General features: G+C 41.9%; 2 protein-coding genes across 3 annotated transcripts in view; one reads left to right on the forward strand and one right to left on the reverse strand.

Moving 5' to 3' along the window:
- The window catches only part of nsun4 (NOP2/Sun RNA methyltransferase 4), a 181,782-nt gene that overhangs the window by 150,561 nt on the left and 7,675 nt on the right, over nt 1-23,546 (reverse strand). The window lies entirely within an intron of this gene.
- Nucleotides 14,644-22,837, forward strand: dmbx1a (diencephalon/mesencephalon homeobox 1a). The gene is made up of 5 exons (XM_076744268.1): nt 14,644-14,926; nt 18,554-18,725; nt 19,065-19,243; nt 20,008-20,413; nt 20,551-22,837. Exons 2-5 carry the CDS (start codon nt 18,572-18,574, stop codon nt 20,988-20,990), a joined length of 1,179 nt encoding a protein of 392 aa, XP_076600383.1. The 5' UTR covers nt 14,644-14,926; nt 18,554-18,571; the 3' UTR covers nt 20,991-22,837.

The raw sequence follows: 23,546 nt of genomic DNA on the forward strand, positions 1-23,546 counted from the left end.
AACCACCCAGGGCCTTGTAATAGTTAAATCATATCAATTAACCATGGGACATCAGGGGATTAGGGGTTAATCTCTCCCTTGAGAGAGAAACAGTAAATTAGAAGGGAAAGAAAGGGGAGAAAGAGAGGAGATCATGAATGGCTGCTTTGAAAGGAAGATAGCTGACATGATGAATTACAGAGCATGAAAACGCAGGCTTGAGATGTGTAAATAAATTGCCTGAAGGATGACTTCTTGTTCACTTATTGTCAATAATGATGTGGTAAATGACGATACAGCAAACGAGCAGTCTAGTGCTGCATTTGCATTTCCCTATCAGCAGTGATGGGACCAGAAGTGGCATTTAGGGATTAAAAACAACACAAAACAGGAGATAATCCCACATCTCGGCCACACCCGCCTGGGAACTGACTTACGCCATTTTCAATTTGAATGAGGGCTTGGAAGAAGAAAAGGGGCACGAATAATTTACCCCGTCTCTCCAAAGCCTCATTGCCCCCCATAAAACTGTCCCCTCAGATTTAGAAACATCCACATTTGATTGAAAACGAAATCACATACGATAAGAGATGGTATATGTGGCGGACGTTTGGGAGATCTATATTTGGGGGGATTGGAGGACTGAGCTGTGGGGGTATGAGAAAGAAGAGAGGAGCCCCTCTTTCTTTGGTGTATATGCAAAAATGGCTGAAGTGGGTAATGGAGCCATGAGGTAAGAGGATTAAGATCAGCATTGGGTCAGGACTGATAGCGAGGGATGGGGTGATGGAGGGACAAAAGGATGAGTTGAAGAGAAAGGAAAGGGGGCAAAGAAAAAGGGAGGCGTGGAGAAAATAAGACAGAGATCAGTGATTTGGGGTGAAAAGATATGAAAAGGAGACTTGACAAACTGTTCGTCTCATCTTATTTCTTTCAGGGCCCATAGACTTTGCTCCGGACTCATAAGTGATCATTTGGGATCTATGTGTCCCTCTGAGAGGGAGCGGCAGTTTAATGCTTAACCTAATACTTTGATTGACTCCACAGAGAAAGGGGGGGTCACCTGCATCTCTGCCGCCAAAGGGAAGAGCTTGAAGGCTGCAGGAAGGTATGAGCAAGCTGGGAGTTCAAATACTGAGCGATCAGGAAGCCTGAAGTCTGCAGGAGCAGCATTTCAAGGTGACTGAGAAGTCTAAGGATCTGTAGAGGCTAGAATCAAGTCCAAAATGACACTTTCAGAGATAATTAAATATTCAGAAACAGAATCTGCATCCCCGTGGTCAATAACAGACACAAATCTGGACTCCACCTGCCTTCTAAAGGAATACAACATGCTTATTCACTTTCCTGCTGAGATTTAGAAGAGAAGATAAATCCCACTCTTAAACTTCCCTGTTAAATGTGAAGCTAGGAGATAGCTTAGCTTAGCATAAAGGCTGAAAGCAGGTGGAAACAGCTAGCCTGGCTCTGTCAAAAGGTAACAGAATCTGCCAACCAGTCACCTCGAAAGTGTATTAATTACAAAGTTACATCTCATTCGTTTTGATTCGAAACAATTGTATTTATATAGCTGCAAATCACAAAAAAGGTCATAACACTTAATATAAAGCAGGTGTAGAACATACTCTCACATACAGACTATACTCAACAATGCCCCCATGAGCAGGCAGCAGCGCGGAACAATCTCCTGGCTGTATTCATTTTTTCATGCAACTCTTGTCAAGAATGTGACCAAGCATGTTTCCCAAAATGTCTCAAAGTTCCTTTCACAGCAAGAAGTAGGTCTATCTGCAGACACACAGGACACACCAACTACGTGGTACACCCTCAAAATAGTCCCAATTTGGTTCAGTTAAGGCACCAAAACCACTCGGTTTGGTTTATGTGAAGATCTCAGGGGTGTGTCACGTAGTCTGTGAGACTTCTCAAACCTTCAGAACACGTGTGCTAAAAGACAGGAAACTGCATCCAAACTTGACTGGAAAAGGACAAAGTTGACAAACTTCTTCCTCCTAAGCATGTGCCTTAGTGGATCCAGTGGTGGCCTGAAAACCAGTCTGTAGGAGCTGAGGAGCCTCATCAAAATGTTCCTCGGACCGATTCGTCTTTGCTTTAGCCAATTAGCTGCCATCACAGGATCAGACTCAGACTTTTATTTGCCAGCCAAAGAGGCTCAGCTGCTCGACCCCGGCAGTAGCCTCACGGAGCCACGTTGCCTCCTCGCACCCCCTCCCCTCCTCAGCTCCCCCCACACACCAAGTCTTAATTCAGACACTTTGAAGTATCTTGGTCTGTGGTGAGGAGCCATTCAATCAATTACGAATGAAATAATCTCCTTATGATATTTCGAGGTTTTCTCAAGTAGAAGAGGGGGGAATGCAAGAAGAGATTATGAAAGCCAAATCAGTCTCTTAGCTGCGTCTAAAGTGACAGGGGGAGAATCAGCTGAGAGGATGGTGGGAAATTAAATAAGGAAAAAAAAGATTATGTCTAAGTGTGTCACCTCCGAACACTGCTGTGAAATCTCTAACCTGATCCATGAGGAGGTGGTGGAGTGAGAACGGATTATTGCAAGCCGCGTTAAAGAAGGACCCGAGGTTGCTTAAAAAGCTTTTGCTTACCACTAAGAGAGAGAGACCACATGCATATCAAACAAACATCTACGTGACGTGTCTGTGTACAACGCGCAACAAACAAGCAAAGACAAAGGGAGGTAAGGTGTCATCTGATCAGCTGAACACAAAGATACTCCTCTTATTACCATTGTCAAATGTGCATACTCTCAGTGGCAATATGAAGAAAGACATGCAGACACTAACATCTGGACAGGTGTTTGTAGCAGCTAATACAGACAGTATTTATGCTGTCTTTAAAGCATTGTTAGCCCATCCTGTATCAGAAAGGTTCAAAATTCAGAACTTTGACACCTTCCTCAAACATAATTCATTTCTTTGGGGTCAGTCTGGCTGAGTTGTGTCTCAGCACAAGTGAAATGTGCAACAGCCAATGGGAGCTTAGGTAGAAGGGAAAAGAGAAGGTGGTGGAAGGTTTGACAAGCCGTCTCCTCCATCGTTTTATTTTTGTCTGCCTTTCATTTGTGGACACTGGTGGTTGTGGTTTTGAGAAAAATGAATACTAAATGCCAAAACAAGGAGGAGGGAGGTACATTTCTGAAAGAGCTCAGTGTTTGAACGAGCAGCGAAGATTTAAATAGGCTAACTGCAGTGAGACATATAGATAGGACAAACATATACCAATGTAGGGTGTATGGAACATAAGACTATAAATTAACTTTCTATTGCACTTTCAGTAATGGTAAATGGACAGTATGTATATAACTCTTTTCTAGTCTGACGACCACTCAAAGTCTGCATTCACCCTTTCACACACACGTTCATACGATGGCTCGGCTACCAGCTCATTAAAAGCTTTTAACCATTCACACACACTCACACATCAGGGGCAATTTGGGGTTCAGTATCCTTCCCAAGGATACTTTGACATGTAGACCACCGATCATACGATAAGTGGATGACCGCTCTACCTCCTGAGCCACAGACGCCCCTGAGTTTCTGACCTCAGTTTTCTGTGATACAGCAAAACACTGATAGGGAACGTTTTACTGCACAATGCGAACCCTTAGTTTTCATACTTTTTGATATTACTTGCATACTTTTATTTATGCAATGTGATGAATGCAGGATTTTAACATGTGGTGGAGTATTTTTACGGTGTAGTATTGTTACTCCTGCTTAAGTAAAGGATCTGAATACTTCCTCCACTTCTGACTGTACACAATGTATGGAATGCTGTGATTGTGTAATTATTACAATATGTTACTTTTTCTCTCCTATCTTCCATCTTTTAAATATTTTTTGTGTCAAATACTCTGTAAAAGTCCACAACATGAAAAGACAACAAACAAGACCTCCCTCCAGCCTCCCCCATCTCCCCTCTCTCTCCCCCATCACATCTTTGCCTCGAGCCCTTTTGATTTTCTCCATGGCTGACTGTCGTTTCTGCTGCTGCAAGCTCAGCCATCAGCGCGAATTGATCGCTCCCCTTCATCCTCGGCGTCCCCTCCGTTATACCTGACTATGGCGACTAATTCTCCCGTTCTCACCCTTCTTCATCCCAGATTGAGAGGGTCGGAGGAAAAATCAATAACGGTGCCAAGTGGGGCGGGGTCAGGGGTCAACGAGGTCCTTGACAAGAGTGTCAGGGGAAGGAAAGGAGTGAGAGAGGGGAAAAGGCGCTTGTCTGTGTATGTGTGTGAGTATATGAGTGTGTGTTGCATTGGGAGTGGTCAAGAGAAGCAGAGTGACCAAAGGTCTCGTGGGTGCACGTGTCAGGCTTGTCATGGATCAAATTTATGGCCATTGATCAGAATGTGTGTGTGTGTGTGTGTTAGATGGTGATGAATGTGTGTGTTTGTTTGGATCATGGTGGAATCTGACAGGGGTGAGGAGTCATCATATAAAGCCCATTATGGCCAAACAAGCCAATGAAACAAATGAATCCCATGAGATGTCGTAGTAAAGACCCTGCCATTCATGTATCCACCCGTCTGACTATCTGTCGATTTTCTGTTTTAATGCCTGAACTCAGTGCAGAAAGATATTTGAAAATCATAGAAATGTGCTATTTGAAGTGTGCTTGTTTTATCTCTTACACTTGAAGGGATATGTCCACATTCTGGGGAAAGGGGTTTTCCTCTTTCTCTTCTTTAGATGAGAAGATCAATACCATACAGTAAATATGAAGCTACAGCCAGCTGCTTAGCTTAGCTTAGCAAAGAGACTGGAAATGGGGGGAACAGCTGGCATAGCCTGTCTGAAGGTAATAAAATCCCTCTATAACACAGACTAATTAACATATTAGATATTTTTTATATTTGTATTATATGTGCGTTAATTAGTGCTGGTAGGTGTATTTCGTTACATTTGGATAGAGCCAGCCTAGCTGTTTCCCTCTGTATCCAGTCTTCATGCTAAGCTAAGCTAACTGACTCCCCCTCATATCAAACAGAGTCTTCTCGTCTACCTCCTCCCAATATAGATAATAAGCATATTTCCCAAAATTTCAATCTCTTCCTTTAAAATGGTGAAAAAAAAAGAATTACTATTCAAATGCAGTCAAAATGCAGCGTAAACAGCTTTACCAGAAGCTCATTTGTGATAATGTCAATCTCCTGCTGTTGCTCAATTTGGCTGCTCATTTCCCACTGTTTAAATTCCACATCAGTAATCGTTCACTGTAATCTTCCCAGCAACGCATAATCACAGGCTTTTACTGCCCAGGAATTAGCTCACACCACTCCCAGGGGACTGTGTGAGTGTGTGTGAGTGTCTCTGTGTGTGTGTGTGAGTTGATGACAGCCATTTAATGACTGACATCCACTTCATGATAAAGCTAATTATCCCTGTTTTAGTTCATAATAAAATGGAAAATGAGGAGGAGAAAGACACAGGTGACACAAGGTGAGTCTTCACTTCTGACATGAAACTTCTGTCTCGTGCGCACCAATAAATGAACGCAGACGAGGGCATTATGTTGTGCCGTGTTTGAGCTCCAGAGGTGTCCATGGACACACACCTCTACTGTACATCCACGCCGACACACGTGCAGTGGAAATGGGAATGGAAGATGAAGCCTCAAAGAAATCCATTTGCAATTTAAATGGAAACGTAATGAGCCCATGGTGGCAGTGAATTAGCCTGCTGATCAATTGATCATGTCAAGGACAAATAGGTAAACAAACATATCCATTAGCCTCCTGCTCCACCTCCTCCCTCTGCTCCCTGCTGTGGAAGAGTGCTGGAGGATCACTGAGAGGTGTGTGTGTGTGTGTGTGAGAGAGAGAGAGAGAGAGAGAGAGAGAGGAAAAAGGGGTGATAGAGCCTAAAGTATGTTTTCATGCGGAGACTCCTTGAAACCCCCCACAAAGTACTCACAGCAAACACACATACACAAGTGTAAACACACTGACACACACAATTGCAAACCCCACTGTGACCGTCCTGCCCAGCTCGTTACACAGACAGTTGGGCCCAGCAAGGTTCCTTTCAGAGGCGATGGAGAGAGCAGAGGAGGAGGAGGAGGAGGAGGAGGAGGAGGAGGAGGAGGAGGAGGAGGAGGGATGGGGCCTCTGAGACTCAAACAAGGAGCAGGATGAAGAAAAGGAGAAAGAGAACAAGTGAAGAGACTACAGGACAGCAGGCTGGAACCAGACCTGCTGCCTGGCCTCACCCCAATCTGTCAGAGTGTGTGTGTGTGTGTGTGTGTGTGTGTGTGTGTGTGTGTGTGTGTAGTACCAATCATGGCCATGAGTGTTTCAACAGTGATGTAACTGTTAATTACTGCTCTAACAAACTGCTAATTTGGCGATTAAATTGTGTTTGTACCATAATTCTGTGTGGTCTTAAAGAGCAAAGTCATCAAATTTTAATTTCTCTTTAAAGAAAGAGACTTGAGCTTGGAGCGACATTGATATTCCATAAATCATTTCAGTCCACAATCACTGAGCCACATCTCTTACCAACCACAGCTGCCTGTTTCTCGAAAAACTCAATCACCACAACTAATGCATCTTAATAAGAAACTGATGAAGAGCTTCTTTTGTTAGACCGCCTGTCAAAATAATTTGATTACAGCCTAATAGTAAAAGTGAGCAGAAAGATCTCAGATGAAAAGAAGACGCATGGGGCATATTTGTTGCCTAGTGGTCTAAAACGTACATCCCATAACTACAACCAGTAGGTGATTTGTTCATTTTTAACTGGGAGGATGTATCTGTAGTCTGTATGTCTCCCCTAAAATATTTTGTTGCAGAGGCGGTTTGGTCTGGGTGTGTATATTCAGCAGGTGACTGATCATAGAAACATTAGGAATACTATAGGAATACTACAGGCAGTAGTAGTGTGTCTCTATGATCCTCTTCTTCTTCTGCAACTACACGCTGCTACACTTTGATCATGAATGCGACACTAATCAGTAGAGAATATAGGCTACAATATGGTATAGAATTGAGTATTTATAGTACATAGTTTAGAGAAAATTATAGATCCAAGTTGGAATTGACAGAAGGGCCGGACTGAGAGAAAAGGGGGCAATTACAAATCTGTCTGCTACTTCAGCACCACGGACAGCACCAAGGATTCATCAATATACAGTACAGCCTACTGACACTTCAGAGCCGTGGTCGGGACCAAAGACTCTAACTTAGATAAACCTCAGTCGCATAAAGGATCAATGAGTCAGGCAGACTGGATGAACATATGCAACTAAACAACCCCTCTGCCCCTGCTGTCTCTCTGATACTCGGGGATGTAGAGGGGGGATGGAAGGTTAACACAGGGGATGCGTTCTGGTCATTTTGCTAACAAGGGGGGTGGCATCCTCCCTCATATCACCTACTGCCTGCAACATTACAAGTTAAATTCTGCCTTCATATCATTATCATTGCATTCTTATGTTACCTATCTGTCTTGAATGCTCAGCAGCCTACAACCCCGATTCCAAAAAAGTTGATACACTATGAAAAACACAAATGAAACAGAAGCTAATAATTTCTGACATGTACTCAATTAAAACCAGTAGAAACACAATATATTTAATGTTTGACTTCATCAGCTTCATTAAATATATTCTTATTCTGAATTTGATGCAGCAACACGTTCCAAGTAAGTTGGTTCAGGAGCAACTAAAGACTGGGAAAGATGTGGAATGCTCCAAAAACACCTGTTTGGAACATTCCACAGGTAAACAGGTTCATTGGTAACAGGTGAGAGTATCATGATTGGGTATGAAAGGAGCATCCTGGAAAGGCTCAGTCATTCACAAGTGAGGATGGAGAGAGGTTCACCACTTTGTAAACACATTGTACAAAGGACATGAGCTCAGGAACACTTTGTGAAACTGTCGTCTGTGCAGTTCATTTGCAAATGATTGCATCCGGTTTTATGTTCCAACTCTTTTGGAATTGGGGTTCTATTAAATAAAAAGACTAAGAGTCTACTGATTTTGTGGCTGCTCTGTCACTTTGAGCTCAATGCTAACATCAACATTTTAGCTTCCTCACAATAACAATGCTAACATGCTGATGTTTGGCACATGTGATATTTACCATGCTCACAGAGTCCAACAAGACGCTCTTAATAAAGCTTTTATAAGTGGTAACTAACAGCTTCACCAGTGGTTAATAAATGATTTGCTCATGCTCAATATATAGAATTAATTATCTATTCATTCATTCATTCATTCATTTTGCTAGTCATAATCATCATCCCTGACAAAATAGTAAAAAAAAACATAACATAACAAAACAAGTAAAACATAATTTGCTAATTACATATTAACTTTTATAAATGCAGACTTGATGGCCTATTAGAAAGTATTATCATTGCATCCATAAAGGACGCACACCATAAAAAGGATTGTTTTCATAACCTGGCAACCTCAAAGTTGCCCTTATCAATCGCTCATAACTCATATATAAAGTATTGATTTATGAACTGTTAATAGTTATTTAATTAGCCATTAGTTGCTACTTAGAAACCCTGCATGAGTTACAGTGGTACCAAAAATTCTCCTTTTATGAAAAGTGAACGCTCCTATACCCATCCTCAGGACAAAGATGGTTTGTGTACACTTTTTAACCGTTAATTGTGATTACTGTTTAAATGACTTCTGTCTCAAACACATGCAGTCTGTTAAGGCTCAGTAAAGTTAGAAGAGGTGGAGACACAAGAGAAGATGTCAGCTCGAGCATTTCTATCAAGAGTTATTTCATGCAGGCTGCCTGTTCAGCGAACAGAAAAAAGTGCCGGCATCTCCACTTCCAAAGCGGGATAGGATATTACCCTTTGCTTTTGAGGGCAAGGACACATGGAAAGACATTTGGAAAATTCTAATATCCCAGCATGCACTGTATCATGCAGTGTGAAAACTGGAACATACTATCATTACTGGTTAATAGGAAGTATGATGCACTTTACACGAGACCTTTAGAAGGAGAATCGCATTTCTACGCATTACCAGGGAATTCTGCAAATATAGATAGTTATAATACTCGAAACCCCAATCTGACGTGCAGGAACAAAAAAAGAAAAAAAACTGCTGATGAGGAAACAGCAGGTTAATACAGGATGAAGGGAGGGGAAAAAAAAGACCCACACAAAAAGAAAGAGCTTTTTAAAGAGGACCATTTGTAAAACAAGGAGTTTAAAGCCAGATTATAGGGCAACAATGACACAATCCCTTATGTTCATTCCTGTAATACGCTGTGAAGAGGAGGATTTATACTTTATTGTGGTGGAATGCATCCAGGCTTCCTTGTGTCTGCCTCTCCGTCTGCTTGCCTCTTTAGGAAACATTTTCCTCCTCCTGAGGCCAGGTGTAATCCCTGCATGGAGGAAACGGAGATGCCTCCAGCCAACTACCGATCAGCCTTATAATGGTTCAAGTATTAGGAGTGATACCACCAGAGGGAAAATTCCTTCAATCCACTCTAAAGCTTTCTCTGCACTGGCTGACTCGGCAGACGGCTGCGTTCGGTTGGGGTGGCTGGCTGCTGAATTTCTCCCCGACTACTCTGCTTGTCTCCTGGTCTGCGGTGGATTGCATTGGATTGTCTTAATTGTCTCTAATGACTAAATTGTCCCAACTATTTGCTTCATTAAGTCTGTGTTAGCTCTATTAGGAAGGCACAGAGCCGAGGAGGAGGCGGTAATTGAGATTGTTAATGAAGGCAACGTGATGAGTGCCATGCTGAAAGTAAAAGATGTGTGATGCTCTGGCTTTTGACATCTCTGACAGATCGGTGGAGGATTTCATTCTGGAAGGATCTTGGATAACTTGCATTTTAAAGGAAAATAAATGGCTCTCTCCAATCTCACAGGACAACGCCACATTCAACACAAATGATACTGTCAGTATTTACCCCTGACGCAGCAGGTATCAGCTACTCTCACCACCTATCCCTCACAGCTCTGACTAAAACCATCAGATTTGAGCTCTCAGTCTGCTAAACCCAGCTCCAGATTAGGGTCTGATTGTCCGCAGTGGAGCAGCTACAGTGGGATTTTCTGTAGTAAAGACAGATGTTTTAGAGGAAGTGAAGGGATTCCAGCTCCACAGAGGAGCTTTGGCTTTGTCAACGCTGCTAACGTTTGGCCTCATGAACCCATTTCTTTAATTGGAATCTGGGCAAAGAAGGACACACCTTGTGTCAATAATAGCAGGGGGTAAAAGAGCAAGGGCCACACCTGAGTCTAACGGGATTTGGAGTACAAATCTGGGACGATCTGTCTTGACTCTGTGGGGAGCAACACAGGTGGATAGTTAAGTTAGGGCTGTGACTGTGATGCTTATTGTTAACGCAGGAATCAAAACAGGACAGAAATCTAAGCAGCTTAAAAAGATGTACATATAGTTAAAATTCAACGACTACTGATGAAACTTAATCAAACTGCAGACATAAAAGTTAACGGAGCCCTAAAAATGCAAAGAGCATGTGTTTCTCCTAGAGGGTTTGAAGATGCAGCGTGGCAGTGAAGCTTTCTGCCTATACTGTATAAATAAATGTGTTGTTGCACTATAATATCTAATATACAGAAAACAAATAGCATTTTGTGTTTTAAAATCACAGACTTTGAATGTTATCATCCAGTAAGCCTTCAGTGGTTGATGAGTGTTTGGTATAGAATACATGCAGAAAGCCGTCCAGCGTGCTCTGTGCTGCTGAGGCCGGGCGAACAGGGCTTAGTCTGGAGGTGTCACACCTCTAAATACATGGCACATCAACATTTTCTGAGATCAGCCAGACAGGTTGATTTTCAGAATGAGGAAAGCTGCAACTAATCACAAAATATGTAATTTAATGTAAAAAAAAAAAAATAGCTAACTAATCACAAAATTTGAAGATGGTTTAGCTCTAATTGTTTTAAAGACACACTAATGAACAACGCGAATCAACAACGAAAGTTCATGTTTTGATTTTGTTATGATCAGATTGGAAACTGAAATCTATCTATCTATCTATGTCAAATTATACGTGCATATGTTTCTAGATGTGAGCACGCAGCTGTACTCATCTACTTCCTCTTCGCACTCAGCAGTGACTGCAGACCTTCATGCTCTCCTTTAATCCAGACCAGAACTCTGTTTGTCCATTTTAATATCACATTACTCATAAGTTCCTCAATAATGTGCATGCATTTGTATCATGTACGTGCATTTATGTGGATGACGGTTCATTTCACCTCTGCAGCAGTTATAGTTAACACATGTGAAAGTTCCTCTGTGCAGGTGAAAGCTTGTCACGATTACTTAGCTCTTCCAGGAAACTTAGACCCTCCCCATATGATCTCTCCTAGTTCAATCCTACAGTGTGAGATTTTTTTTCTTCTTCAACAATCTCTCTCTCTCTCTCTCTCTCTCTCTCTCTCTCTCTCCTTCCCTGCCACTCTCTCCAGTTTTTCCTCTCCTTTTTTTCAACACATAGGTGGATTAAGGCAGAGGGGCTTTTGTTTAGATAAAGCGAAGGATTAGGGAGAGATTTGCCCCCATAAAGTTGTGGGCTTAATGGGCCTTTTATCCCTGCATGTCCCTAAAGCTGTGTTGCCTCTGGATTAGGACTATACAATGGGGCCCCTTGTGCAGAGGGATCCGGGCCAGAGAGAGAGGAGAGAAGGCAAGGAAAAGAAATGAGACAGAAGGACTGAGACAAGGGAGAAAAAGAGGGCAAGAAGAAAGAGAGGAGGGGATGGATGGAGAGAAAAAGAGGGGGAATTATACAGCTTTTAGAGGAAACTGACAGGTTGAAAACTTTTAGAGGAGGGATTTGCAGAGGAGATCCTGAGATCTTGTCACCAATAAAAGGGATTTCAGGAGGATTCAGAGGCGTGGTGCTGACAATAAACCGCAAAATTGTCGCTGTCTTTTTAAATTCATTTATCTAATATATTCTCCACAAAAAAAAAAAAAGAAAAGAAAAAGAAAAAGAAAGAAATGGGAAAAGCGGGTCTTACTGTGGAAGTGCTGCTAATAACGTGTCTAAGAGGTGGCTCCTGGCAAACTGCTTTGTTATTCTTGTCAAAAAGGTCTCCTGCAAGAAGTCGATTTTAAACTACACATCAAAATGATTAATTGCTGTGGGATGAACAGATGCTGAAATACCCTTGAATGGTGCAGGGGAGGCTGAGGCGCGCTGCTTTGCAGACCTAATGTATTCATGAAGTTGCAGAAACATCATTAAGAGTATTAATTAGCTATTAGAGAACAGAATTCACCGGAAACGAAGATCGTTTTGTACTTCATATCTCTGCCAAATGCAGGGGAGCAAGTTCATTGCAGATATCTGTGTGAATTACTCAGAGAGGAGACAAAAAGGGGTTAAACCCGACAGGAGATCAGTAAGGAAACAACACAGATTGATCCTTAAAAAAAAGAGTGTGGGGTTAAAATCTACATGAGGATAGGGAGTTTCTGCCTAAATGTACATGTTTTTGAAATTTCGGGTGTGTTCGTCAGCTGGAGGTCATTGTTTGCGCACCTTGTATTCACAGTCATGGCTGGGTGCTGGGTGCAGGGTGAGGGGAGCTGGTTTTTGGCGTTTAAGCCCTTCAGATGCGCTGGACAGCTCTAGTCGCTCTAAGGAGCTTTAGGTGGAGAGGCGCTGAGAAGAAACTCTTTCTCGCTTTAATTGCTTTAGAGACGGTCCTCACAAAGAGACAGTGGCCAGATTTACCTCCCGTTTAAGTTCTTATTTCCATTGGTTCACAAGTTAATCCTCTTTCTTTCTCAGACCTCGGAGAAAAACCGAGTGATAGGAGCCTACCAAGGCGACAGAACCAGAGAGGCACACGAGTTTTTCCAGGCGAGGGGAAGACTTTGAAGCACACATGGAAAAAGTTTGAGGCGGTTGAAAAGAAACAGATTTAGAAGGAAAGACGCGTCAGGGACGAGAGACTGCATCCACCGGCTGATAGCAGTAGTAGCAATAATAACAATACTAATATTAATAATATTATTAATAATAATAGTAATACGTTTAAAGGTCAAGATAAAAAAAATCTCATCATCTTGTTAAATGTACCAGTAACCACTGCAGTTTAAAGTACATTGACTTATTCCTTTTTTTTTTTTTTTTAACTTAATTCAGTGTTTAAGAAAATGTCAAATATATGATCCCTTATCTTAAGCTACTCACGTTATTGGATGAGGTGATTACAATTTATTATTACAAGAGTCACACCACTGTCATGTTTTTTCTCTTCGTTTCATTTTACAGTTTTTCTATTTCAGCATTCAAAAATAATTGAATTTTAAAAGCTAGAATGTATGACTTGTTCCTAAAATACAAGACTATTCGACATAAAAATGACTTGACGTTTTTCTTAAAAGAAAATGATCTCTCACACCTTCTCTCTCTCTCACACACACACACACACACACACGCACACACAGCACACACAGCACAACTTTCATCTTCATGTCCACAAAACACTGCTTGTCTGTGCATTTGGGTGCAGTTGTGTTTCAATGTGCACAAACATATAAATATTCTCTATTCCATGAAATCTTTTGTCTACTGCTCAAAATGTGTTCAGAGTGAGAAACACGGTCAGAGATAAAACTGCGTTAGAGGCCAATCATTTTCCCAAAGAATCTCCCAACAAAATATGCAAGCTTTACATTAAAAGGCTACTTTGCGCTGCCCTTAATTCCCTACCTAAACGGTTTTGCTCCGGGAGAAGAAATCTTCTCTAAAAACCCTTCAAGAAGAGAAGGGCATTATTGCCCTAATCCTCTTACCCGCAGTCATTTTAAGACAGGGGTTTTTGGAGGCTGAGATGGCGTCTTGTCTTCCCTATCCCATCCCAAATCCTTCCAGGCCGGGAGAGAGTCTAAAGGCGGCGCCCTGGCATCTATTAGCCATCTCTCTAAAGTCTCTCTCCTTCAGAGGCATGGAGAAAAAGCCGAAAAGCAAACAAACTAAAGGATGGTTGCTTTGCATCACAGAAACTAAAAAGAGGCAATTGGATTCATGGTCCAAGTCCATACAAGAAGTTTGAGGATAGTCGATTTTCACAAACTTTAAAACAAATTAAATCATCGTTGTACACATGAAATCAGGTTTACTTCATAGTTTGACTGCTAAAAACGTGTTGACGAAGTGTCTCATATATGTACTTTTGTATTGTTTTTAATGTATCGTTCATATTCCAGTGAAATGTCTTGACAGGAACATTTTACTCGCCTGAGTTCAAGAAATACAACCGACAAGAAATATTCACTAAATTACAGCAGATTTGCACAGAAATTAAATTTGGCCTATTCTATATTTTACGTCGACCAAAATCAATATCTACACATTTTGCCAAAGATGAGCCACTAAAAAGCTTAAATCTTCCTATTTTGGAGATGTTTTTCAATTTCAGTAAAAGAAAAAAAAAAACGTGTAGACAGACACGGAGGGATTTAGCGGACATAATATGCTTAAATTGATCATATTTGAAAATAACTCCAGAAGTCAGAGCGCGAGTCTGCCGCCGGACGATCAGCGAGCTTATTTACTTGACTGACAGCACGATGAGCCAATAAAAAGCCAGCATGACCCCCGCGAAGCTCTCCTTAAAATCCCTCCGCTGGATCTCGCGCACCAGCAGATGGCGGCTTCCCACTCCTGCGCGAGACGCGGCGAATTCACCACGAGAGGAGCAGGTGGAGCGCGAGCGAACGGACTTGAAGTTAGACTGGATGACTTTTACATCAGCCGAGACTTGTTATCTGACTGTCGGACAAAAGGACGGAAAAGGTGGGCATAAAAAAAAAAACCCAACACACGGCAGCTGGAGGAGCAGAAGACAAACCTGAAGACGTGAAGGAGCTCGAGCTGTGCTGTTTGTGTACAAAGTGACGGAAAAGAAAACTATTTCTACAAGAGGTAAACACTTTCTGCCGTGTCTTTGTTCGGTTAAACGTGTGTCTCGCATGTCGCGTTTAAAAGAAAGTGTGAAAGTGCTTTAATGTTCATGGAAAATTTGTTGCCATTTTTATTAGACAGTCTCTAAAGTAATTCAAGCCGAATTGCCAGTGTGTCTACATCAGAATGAAGTTTAGTGTGTTTGTAAAGTGGACAAAATCATACATGTTACGCTCGTAGCCTGTAACAAATGTAGTTTTCTTTCAGTGGAGATGAAATGAAAGCGGTTCCTCGGTTTAAACGTATTTGTAATCATAAATCTGGTGTTTTAAAGTTTCTTTGTGCAACCCGAAATAATGTAACCTGTCCTGAGAACTAAAATTGACATCGTTCACTTTACAAATAATACACAATTAAATAACAATAACAGGCTTGTTTAAAGCTAGCCTTTCACAAACCTCACATTTTTCTTCTTTTTTAAATGCACAAATGTCCAAAACTGACAAACCCAAAATGAAAGGAACTCCAGTTCTTCCTTCATTTACACTGCACACATGAACTTGGTCTCTTCTGAAAGGGTTTAAAGTTAAAACATCTGAATAACTCGAACATGATACAAATGTACACAGAGAGAGGAGGCGCTACATGGTAAGATAATGTAAGATTGTTATTATTATTTTTTTAAATGTTAAAGTTACGTCCTGTGTGCGTTCTTGTTCCCAAATAAAAACAATAATCCTCGCAGTGATGTTGGCATCTTAAATTGTTTTAACAGGCTTGATAAATGCTGACAATAAAATACCAAACATTGAAATACCTTTAAATTTCAATCTGACTTCTGTGTAACAATTAAACTTCACGCAGCTCAGAGAAAAATCAAACACATGCGCCTCTGACTGCGCTGTGACACAGCAAAGTGCAGAGGGTCGACCCATGCCCCTGGGGGCTGTTAGCAAATAACATTTTTCCTAATTTAGTCGGATCAAAGAGTTGCACTGTACATGCCAATTTACATAATGACGGTTTGATAATCGAAGCATTGAGCAGGGCTGCCAGGAGGGCCCAGTGCCTGGAGCAGGGAGAGGCTTATGAATGACAATAACAGCACTGACAGGCTCACGGTGATGAGCTATTGTGCTGAATTTGATATGGGCAGAGGGGATACAGGCTGTAAGCAGAGATGTAGTGGTAAATATAAAAAGGTGGAGGAAGCCGGTAATCACGAGAAGGCAGGCTTAAAGCTAAAAAGTTTGTCTGCGTACAAAATATGGGGCAGTTTAAAGACTGAAATATGTTTGTCTACAGCTTCATTGAACAGAGCTACAAGTGAGACTAAAATCAGTGGCAGGCGTTTTAGCCCCTCTGACTTCCATCAGTGCTTGCAGGCAAGCAGGTGTAAATAAATAAAAATCTGTACATTTACATCAAATATTTATAGATAACCTACATAATGCATCTCTTTCCATTATAGATCTACATTTTGTGTGATTTGAGGCTTAAAGCGTGTAGAAAATGAAAGAAAAATCGTTGGCCTATTACTAGAGCGCACGCACACTTGCCCACGCGCACACGCACACGCGGGAACTCCAACCCAGAGCTAACCACCCAGTGCCACTGTACGTCCGTCCGTGTCAGCGTTGATGATAAATGGAGGGCCTCGCAGTCGAAACCTATTTGCACTTCCATTAGACGGGGAGCCAAATGGGGATCAACATGCATATTTTTACCCGCGGAGAAGCCATACATCTCAGCCAAAACGTTGCCCCGGGGCGATGGGATAAGAGGCCGCCAGAGAGGGAAAGGGGAGGAGGGGGGAGAGACGGGGAGGGGAGGGGGCATTCAACTCAAATACTTGGGGGAGTAAAGTAAATGTTTAGCGAAGCACCTTCTGTCCCGGCGAATTAAACTATTCCCCACTGCCCTCTGATCACATTCATCAGCCGCCGCAGCCACTTAATAGGCTGGGAATGGGCACTGCGGGCATCACACACACACACACGCACGCATGCACACACACACACACGCACACACTCAGAGGAAGAGAGAGAGAAATAGGTAGAAAAAAACCCCTGCGTTTTACAAGATCGACCACCCAGTCTTTTCTGTTCTATAAGACACCAACATTTACGATGGCATTCTTCTTCCTCTTCTTCTTATTATTATCATTAATGGTAGTATTGAATAATTTATTATAGAATCACCATAAAAATTCTGAAATTCAGTTCTTTAAATAAGAAGAATTATCGAGTCATAACCAAAAGATGTCAAGCAGTAATAAGGTTATGTAAAAGACTGTGACCTTGTTAAATTGATATCGTGCATAAATTGAGAGCATGGAGCAATATAAATATAAATATTAAAAAATATAAACAGTTCAACAATGGGATGGAATTACTAAATACTTAACAACAAAATCTTTTTGTTTTGTTGTTTTGTTGTTATTGATTAGTTGTCATTTTGCAGTACACAAAGAAATCGCCGTAAATTGGTCAAATTAAATAAAACAATTATGAAGTTAGTAAAAAAAAAAAAAAAAAAAAAAAAAAAAAAAGGTAAAGGTAACCTGAAAGTTTTGTCAAAATGTGTAGATAAATCCAGGACCTCCGCCAGGTCCCTGGACACTCTACCTGTCATGCAGCAGAAAGATTTATATCTCTTCCCTGTGGTCTCTCTGTAATAGTTATAATAACTGTTTGGGCCTCCGAGATATTCCCTCCTGTCAGCCTCCTCCGCACTAATACATATCTAATCGTGTCCTCAAGCGTTTCATCTATGAAAATCTCGGTCATGAAGGAGAACTACAAAATAGAGTTTGGGATATTGCTGCCATGTCAGAGACGAGAACACGATGGTTTTCCTTCAAGAAATGAATCTGTTCGTCATTAAAAGCTGCCAGTATGCAGGCCTAATTATAAATAATATAAAATAACCTAAAATAAATGGCCAGCTTTGCTGTGTGTGTTGCAAGAAAATGAATTTTCTGCAGTAAAGCAAAAAAAAGAAAAAGAAAAAAAAAGTCAGTCACTAAAATTGAACAGCACTTACTGAGCAGCATTTCCGTAATCATAGCCTATTAAAATATAATCCTGCTATGCGGTTGCAGGTTTTGCCACCGAGACCCGGAACAAATCTCCTTATTTCATTTTCCAACACATTTCATCAACGCCTTGATCTGTCAAAGCAACGTTTTCAATGGGGATTTGGCTTCTGCGGGATCACAGAAACGACGTGAATAAATTCATGAATAAGGCATCCGTCACGGTTCATTATGAGAACGAGTGATAATTACACCAATTAAAAGTCTTTTGTATAATTAATGGATTGAACAGAGCGATAATTGGATGTTAATGGATAACACTTTTGTCCGAGTGCACACATTAAAATCTATTGGCCCTTGAGCACGAGGACCTGCTGACATTTGCTAATATAAAGCTCGTGTGTGTCATAGCCTATCAGAGGATCTAGGCTACCATAAATAGATGATTTTGTTCCTGTTATAAAAATTGAGGTTTGGTTATAGATCACATGTTCAATAGTCACAGCGCATCAATCAGCAGCCACGCGCCCTTAATGTCAAGATGTCCTTGAATGAACCCCCGTTCCTTCCTCTCTCTGAATATCACAACCATCCTCTCTTCCGTTGCGCAGGTATATCGACCTCTCGCCATGCAGCACTACGGGGTGAACGGCTACTCTCTGCACGCCATGAACTCCCTCAGCGCCATGTACAACCTGCACCAGCAAGCCGCGCAACAGGCGCAGCACGCGCCCGACTACCGGCCGTCCGTGCACGCGCTCACACTGGCCGAGAGACTAGCTGGTAATTGAGTGCACGCTCTCACAGCCGCAGCTATTTTGGCAGCTTTGGAAACAGCCACTGGATGAATGACACAAAGCTGAGCAGAAATGAGACAAAGTTGTTACAAAACAGGCGACTGATTTACCGCCAAAATGTCTTTTCATTTATTGAGTTTATTGAATATGTTTTTTTTTGTTTTTTGTTTTTTTTTAAACCTACTCAGGTGCCAATTCAGTAGACTACTTGGAATCACGGTGTAGCTGACTTTCATGTACATAAATCAAAGTGTCATAATCCCATCATGCCGAGTAAAATAAACATGCCGTGTGTTTTTCCTTTCCAACGGCTGCGCATTTCAAGACATCATCCTGGAGGCTCGCTACGGCTCTCAGCACCGCAAACAGCGCCGGAGCCGCACGGCTTTCACCGCCCAGCAGCTGGAAGCGCTGGAGAAGACTTTCCAGAAGACCCACTACCCGGATGTCGTGATGAGGGAGCGGCTGGCCATGTGCACCAACCTGCCCGAGGCCCGCGTGCAGGTACGCCTACGGCTAGCTTAGCTAAAAAAAAAACCAAAACTGTACAATGTAGGCAAAAAATATGCTGATATGTACGTGTGTGTTTGTAGCAGTTTAGAGGGGCTTTTAATGTTTACAGTGTGTTTTATTACGCGGATCACGTATTATTTCTGTCACTTTAATGCAGGTTTTTATCTTATGTAAACTTCTAAAGTTTTGTTTAACATTTCTCAACCTAAATTTGTGGGGGTGGACTAGCCTTCTTTGGGATGACCCTTTGTTGGGATGTAAAGAAGCAATGGAGATGAATCAAAATAATCTTAAAAAAAAAGAAAAAAAGAAAAAACGATGGGCCTACTTTAATTGTCTGTTCACAGCTTGTGTAGAAAAATGGTGTATGTGCATTATCATCAATGCAGAAAAAAAGTTCAGATCTATTTTTAGAGTACTTATTGTGCCTTATTATTCCTGCACAATGGAAGCTGTGAGTTATCCATCTGAATACAATAAATGCTAAAAGACAGTGTCAATTAAAATACTATCATCATCATTAAAAGTGATTTAAGTTGGACTGTGATATCTGATTGATTTTAAACTGTAGGTTAATTGTGTTATAGCCTTGTGGACAGGCTTTTTGGGCTTATATATGCCACTTGATCATCTGATGCTCACTGAGATCAGTCTTTTAAGTGTGTGCTGAGGTGCCGGCCACAGTTTTCATCCACTGTTTCCACATCTTTTCTGCTTGTTTGCCCTCTAACTCGTCCTCTTTGCTCTGCCTTCAGGTTTGGTTCAAAAACCGCAGAGCCAAGTTCCGTAAGAAGCAGCGCAGCCTCCAGAAGGAGCAGCTTCAGAAGCAGAAGGAGGCATCAGGGGAAGGAGGAAGCGAGAAGGAGGATGCACCTCCCTCCACAACAACTATCCTTCCTGACACCCAGCTCCCTCCTCCATCCTCTTCCTCCTCCTCCTCCTCTTCTTTGGAGGCAGAGGGACCTGTAGTCCGCCCTGTACCTCTGGACATGGAGCTGAACGTCACATCAGCAGAACACTCTGGCAGCGAGTCGGCGACGGAGGATAATGCCACCGATAAGGAGGATGAGAGTAAATCTCAGAGAGAGGAGATGAAGTGTGAGAGAGCAGTGACTCCTGGGGACGTCTCTCCTGCTTGCAAAAGACTCAGCCCTAAACCAGGTAAGAACATGGGATACTTGATTTGGACTCTGACTCTGACAGAGAGCTGAATTCTTTTCTTTGTCCTTCACAAACTTGCTTCATGGCATCCCCTATCTGCTGAATAATTAAATGTCTCCCCTCTTCTCCCTGTCCAGACTCTCCCCTGGTCTCTCCATCCGTGACCCCGTCCTCCTCCAGCAGTGGCCTGGCCAGCAGTGGGCCTCTCTCTCAGAGCCACTCTTACTCTTCCTCCCCTCTCAGCCTGTTTCGTCTGCAGGAGCAGTTTCGCCAGCACATGGCTGCCACCAACAACCTGGTGCATTACCCTGCTTTTGACCTCACTGCCCCATCTTCACTCCCCTACCTGGGGATGAATGTTAACATGCCCCCTGCACCGCTGGGCTCTCTGCCCTGCCAGTCTTACTACCAGTCCCTGTCCCATCATGCCCAGCAGGTGTGGAACAGCCCGCTGCTGCAGGCGTCAGCTGCAGGCGGTCTCACCAGCCACAACAACAAGACCACCAGCATCGAGAACCTGCGTTTGAGGGCCAAACAGCACGCTGCCTCGCTGGGACTGGACACAATGTCTAACTGAGAATCAAACTGTATGGAGGACAATGTAAAGTAGGCCAAAGCCTCAGCCTACACATCACCCCATCCTACTGCGTGTCTGTGTGACTGTGGTAGTTCTTTAGGAACCGTATACTGACCCCTTCTCGAGCAGATGGGCATAGGACATGCAGAAATGTCCAGAAATAAAACATGCCAACATGCACTGGACCTACAGAACTCCATTTAACAGCTTTTTAAGACAGACTGACCACACGTCCACAGCTTGTTTGACTCCTCTAAGCTTCCGTTGCAGCTCAAGGTCCAAAAATATAACCCCGGGAGAAGAAAACCCACAAGATATTGAACATTGCTCGAATAATGTGACAGATCACGTGAATGTCCCGACTCAGAGGACAGCGAACATGTTCCTACACAGTATGATGATGTTTCCAACAGACATGTATCGCTGGACCTTCTTCACATCAGAAATCTAAAAAAAAAAAAAAAAAGAATCACTGAAAATGATGTACGCAACTGATGATGAATGCACTCAGTTTAAAGACAATGCAAATAATGTTTACAAGGATAATGTGAATAAATGAGGCACTTTTGAAGGGATTAGGCTCGTTGGACAGGAGGAAAAAGGCATTGCTCATGCTCAAGCAAAGAGACCATTTCTGTCACAGGACCATTGACATTTCAATTAAGCAGTGCCGTTATGTACATAGCATGTACTACATAATAGCACATAAATAAAAATAAACTTCAAGCCATGTTGTCCTCAATAGCATAATTAAAAGTGACTAATTTACCAGTTTAATGGCCAGTAATATGCCACTTTGTACAGAGGCTGGCTTGATAATGAGAAAATGATTTCAGTGACTAAATTCTCCAAGCTTTTAATTACATTTTGCCCTGGGCTGAGGGAGCTGGGGCAAATGCAATTATGAACATGCATACCATTTAAGACCGCCTGTATAAATTCAAAAGGTCTGTGCACTAAAACGGTCAATTAAGGTTGCAACATGATTGACGTCACTTTAACATGAGTTGATCAATTTACTTCAAATACAAAATGAGATTGTAAACAAATTTGGACTTTTGGATAAATGTCTGGACCCGTACTTTATTCTCGCCTTAATATTCTCTTGAGGAAACATGCAGCTTTTCATTGAAGGTCTCACTGACTGTTAGCACTTGATGAGGAGAGTCACACACGTCTCTGATGTTTTCTGTTAATGTGTTCAGGAAGCCAGTGTCTTCATATGAAAAAAAAAAGCACATTATTTTAGTATGTAAAATACAAAAAAGTCTATCTATTAATGTTTACTGGTAAGGTAATTGTAAAGTTCCTATTATGTTGTATAATTGATAATGGACTCTGTCTCAGATAAAATTCCTTTAGCTGTCAGATTGTAAGATTGTATTTGCTGAGCTCACCGGCGCCCCCGTCTACCCCTCCTCTCTTGGTTGTCTGTGTAACGGTCCTGGGTTAAATTAATATTTTAAATATGTTCACTTTCTTCGCGGGAATTAGCTGGAAAAAAGCAATAGAACAAAGCTGCTGGGAAACTGCCACCTTCTGTATTTTGCAATCCAGACCGAAAAGCTTGAAGTCAAAGAAAGTGAAAAGATTTCAGTGAATAATTGACCCGACTCCTCTGTGTACTACTGTCTTGACTCTCTTTGAGTTCTGTTGTTGCTATTATCCTAATGCTGTTTCCCCCACTGTCTCTGTCAAACTACTCGGTCCAGTGGTAGATAGATTTATAATGGCGGAGGGGAGAGTGAGCGGACCATCAGCGGTGTTGTTTCCTTTACTCCTCCCTAACAATGTAGACTTGAACTAGTGTTGTTGTAAAATAATCGTAAATAAAAACATTGCTTGAAGATCTTTACAATGAAAATTTCTCCATCTGTGCTGAATATTTCCACAGTGAGGCGGGTAGTGATGGCCAAGCGGGTGGTGTGTTACAGTTCAGAACTGCAGTACAAATGTCATTTAACAGCACACATTTAGAAATACAACAGGTAGATGGAAACTTCAGGATCTTATGTTTTAATGATAGTCAGCCTCTCAGTGAGTAAGCAAACCATTAAACCTTCTTATATTGAGTGCAAGAACAAGGAACAAGGTCAAATTCCTAATTATATGAGACGAGTTTGTGTAAAAGCAATTAAAGCATAATGTAAATAATACATTTAAGGTGATATCAGTTCAACTTCTCTCAAAAAGGAGGTGACAGTGAAAGGAAGAAAGGCAAGGTGACGAAAAGCATCCAGACTATGAAGAGAAGGTCAAATTAAAAAAAAAAAAAAAAAACAGGTAAAATGTAGGCTATGTGAATTTGCAGGGAGACAGAGTGCATGAGGAAAAGAGACAGAAAAAGAACAACGTAATCTGAAAAATAAAAAAGCCACATGGAGACATAAGCCATCCCCAATGAATAAGCAGGCCATTATCCTGAAGAATGACGGCCCGGGGCGGTGATTATGCTGCTATTATATCTTTAACAGCATGGTTTGTCAAAACGCACAGACCCCCACCCAACCCTTCCCCTACACACACACACACGCACGCACGCAAGCACGCAAGCAC

The sequence above is a fragment of the Chaetodon auriga genome, chromosome 12, assembly GCF_051107435.1.
Source record: "Chaetodon auriga isolate fChaAug3 chromosome 12, fChaAug3.hap1, whole genome shotgun sequence".
Lineage (NCBI taxonomy): Eukaryota > Metazoa > Chordata > Actinopteri > Chaetodontiformes > Chaetodontidae > Chaetodon > Chaetodon auriga.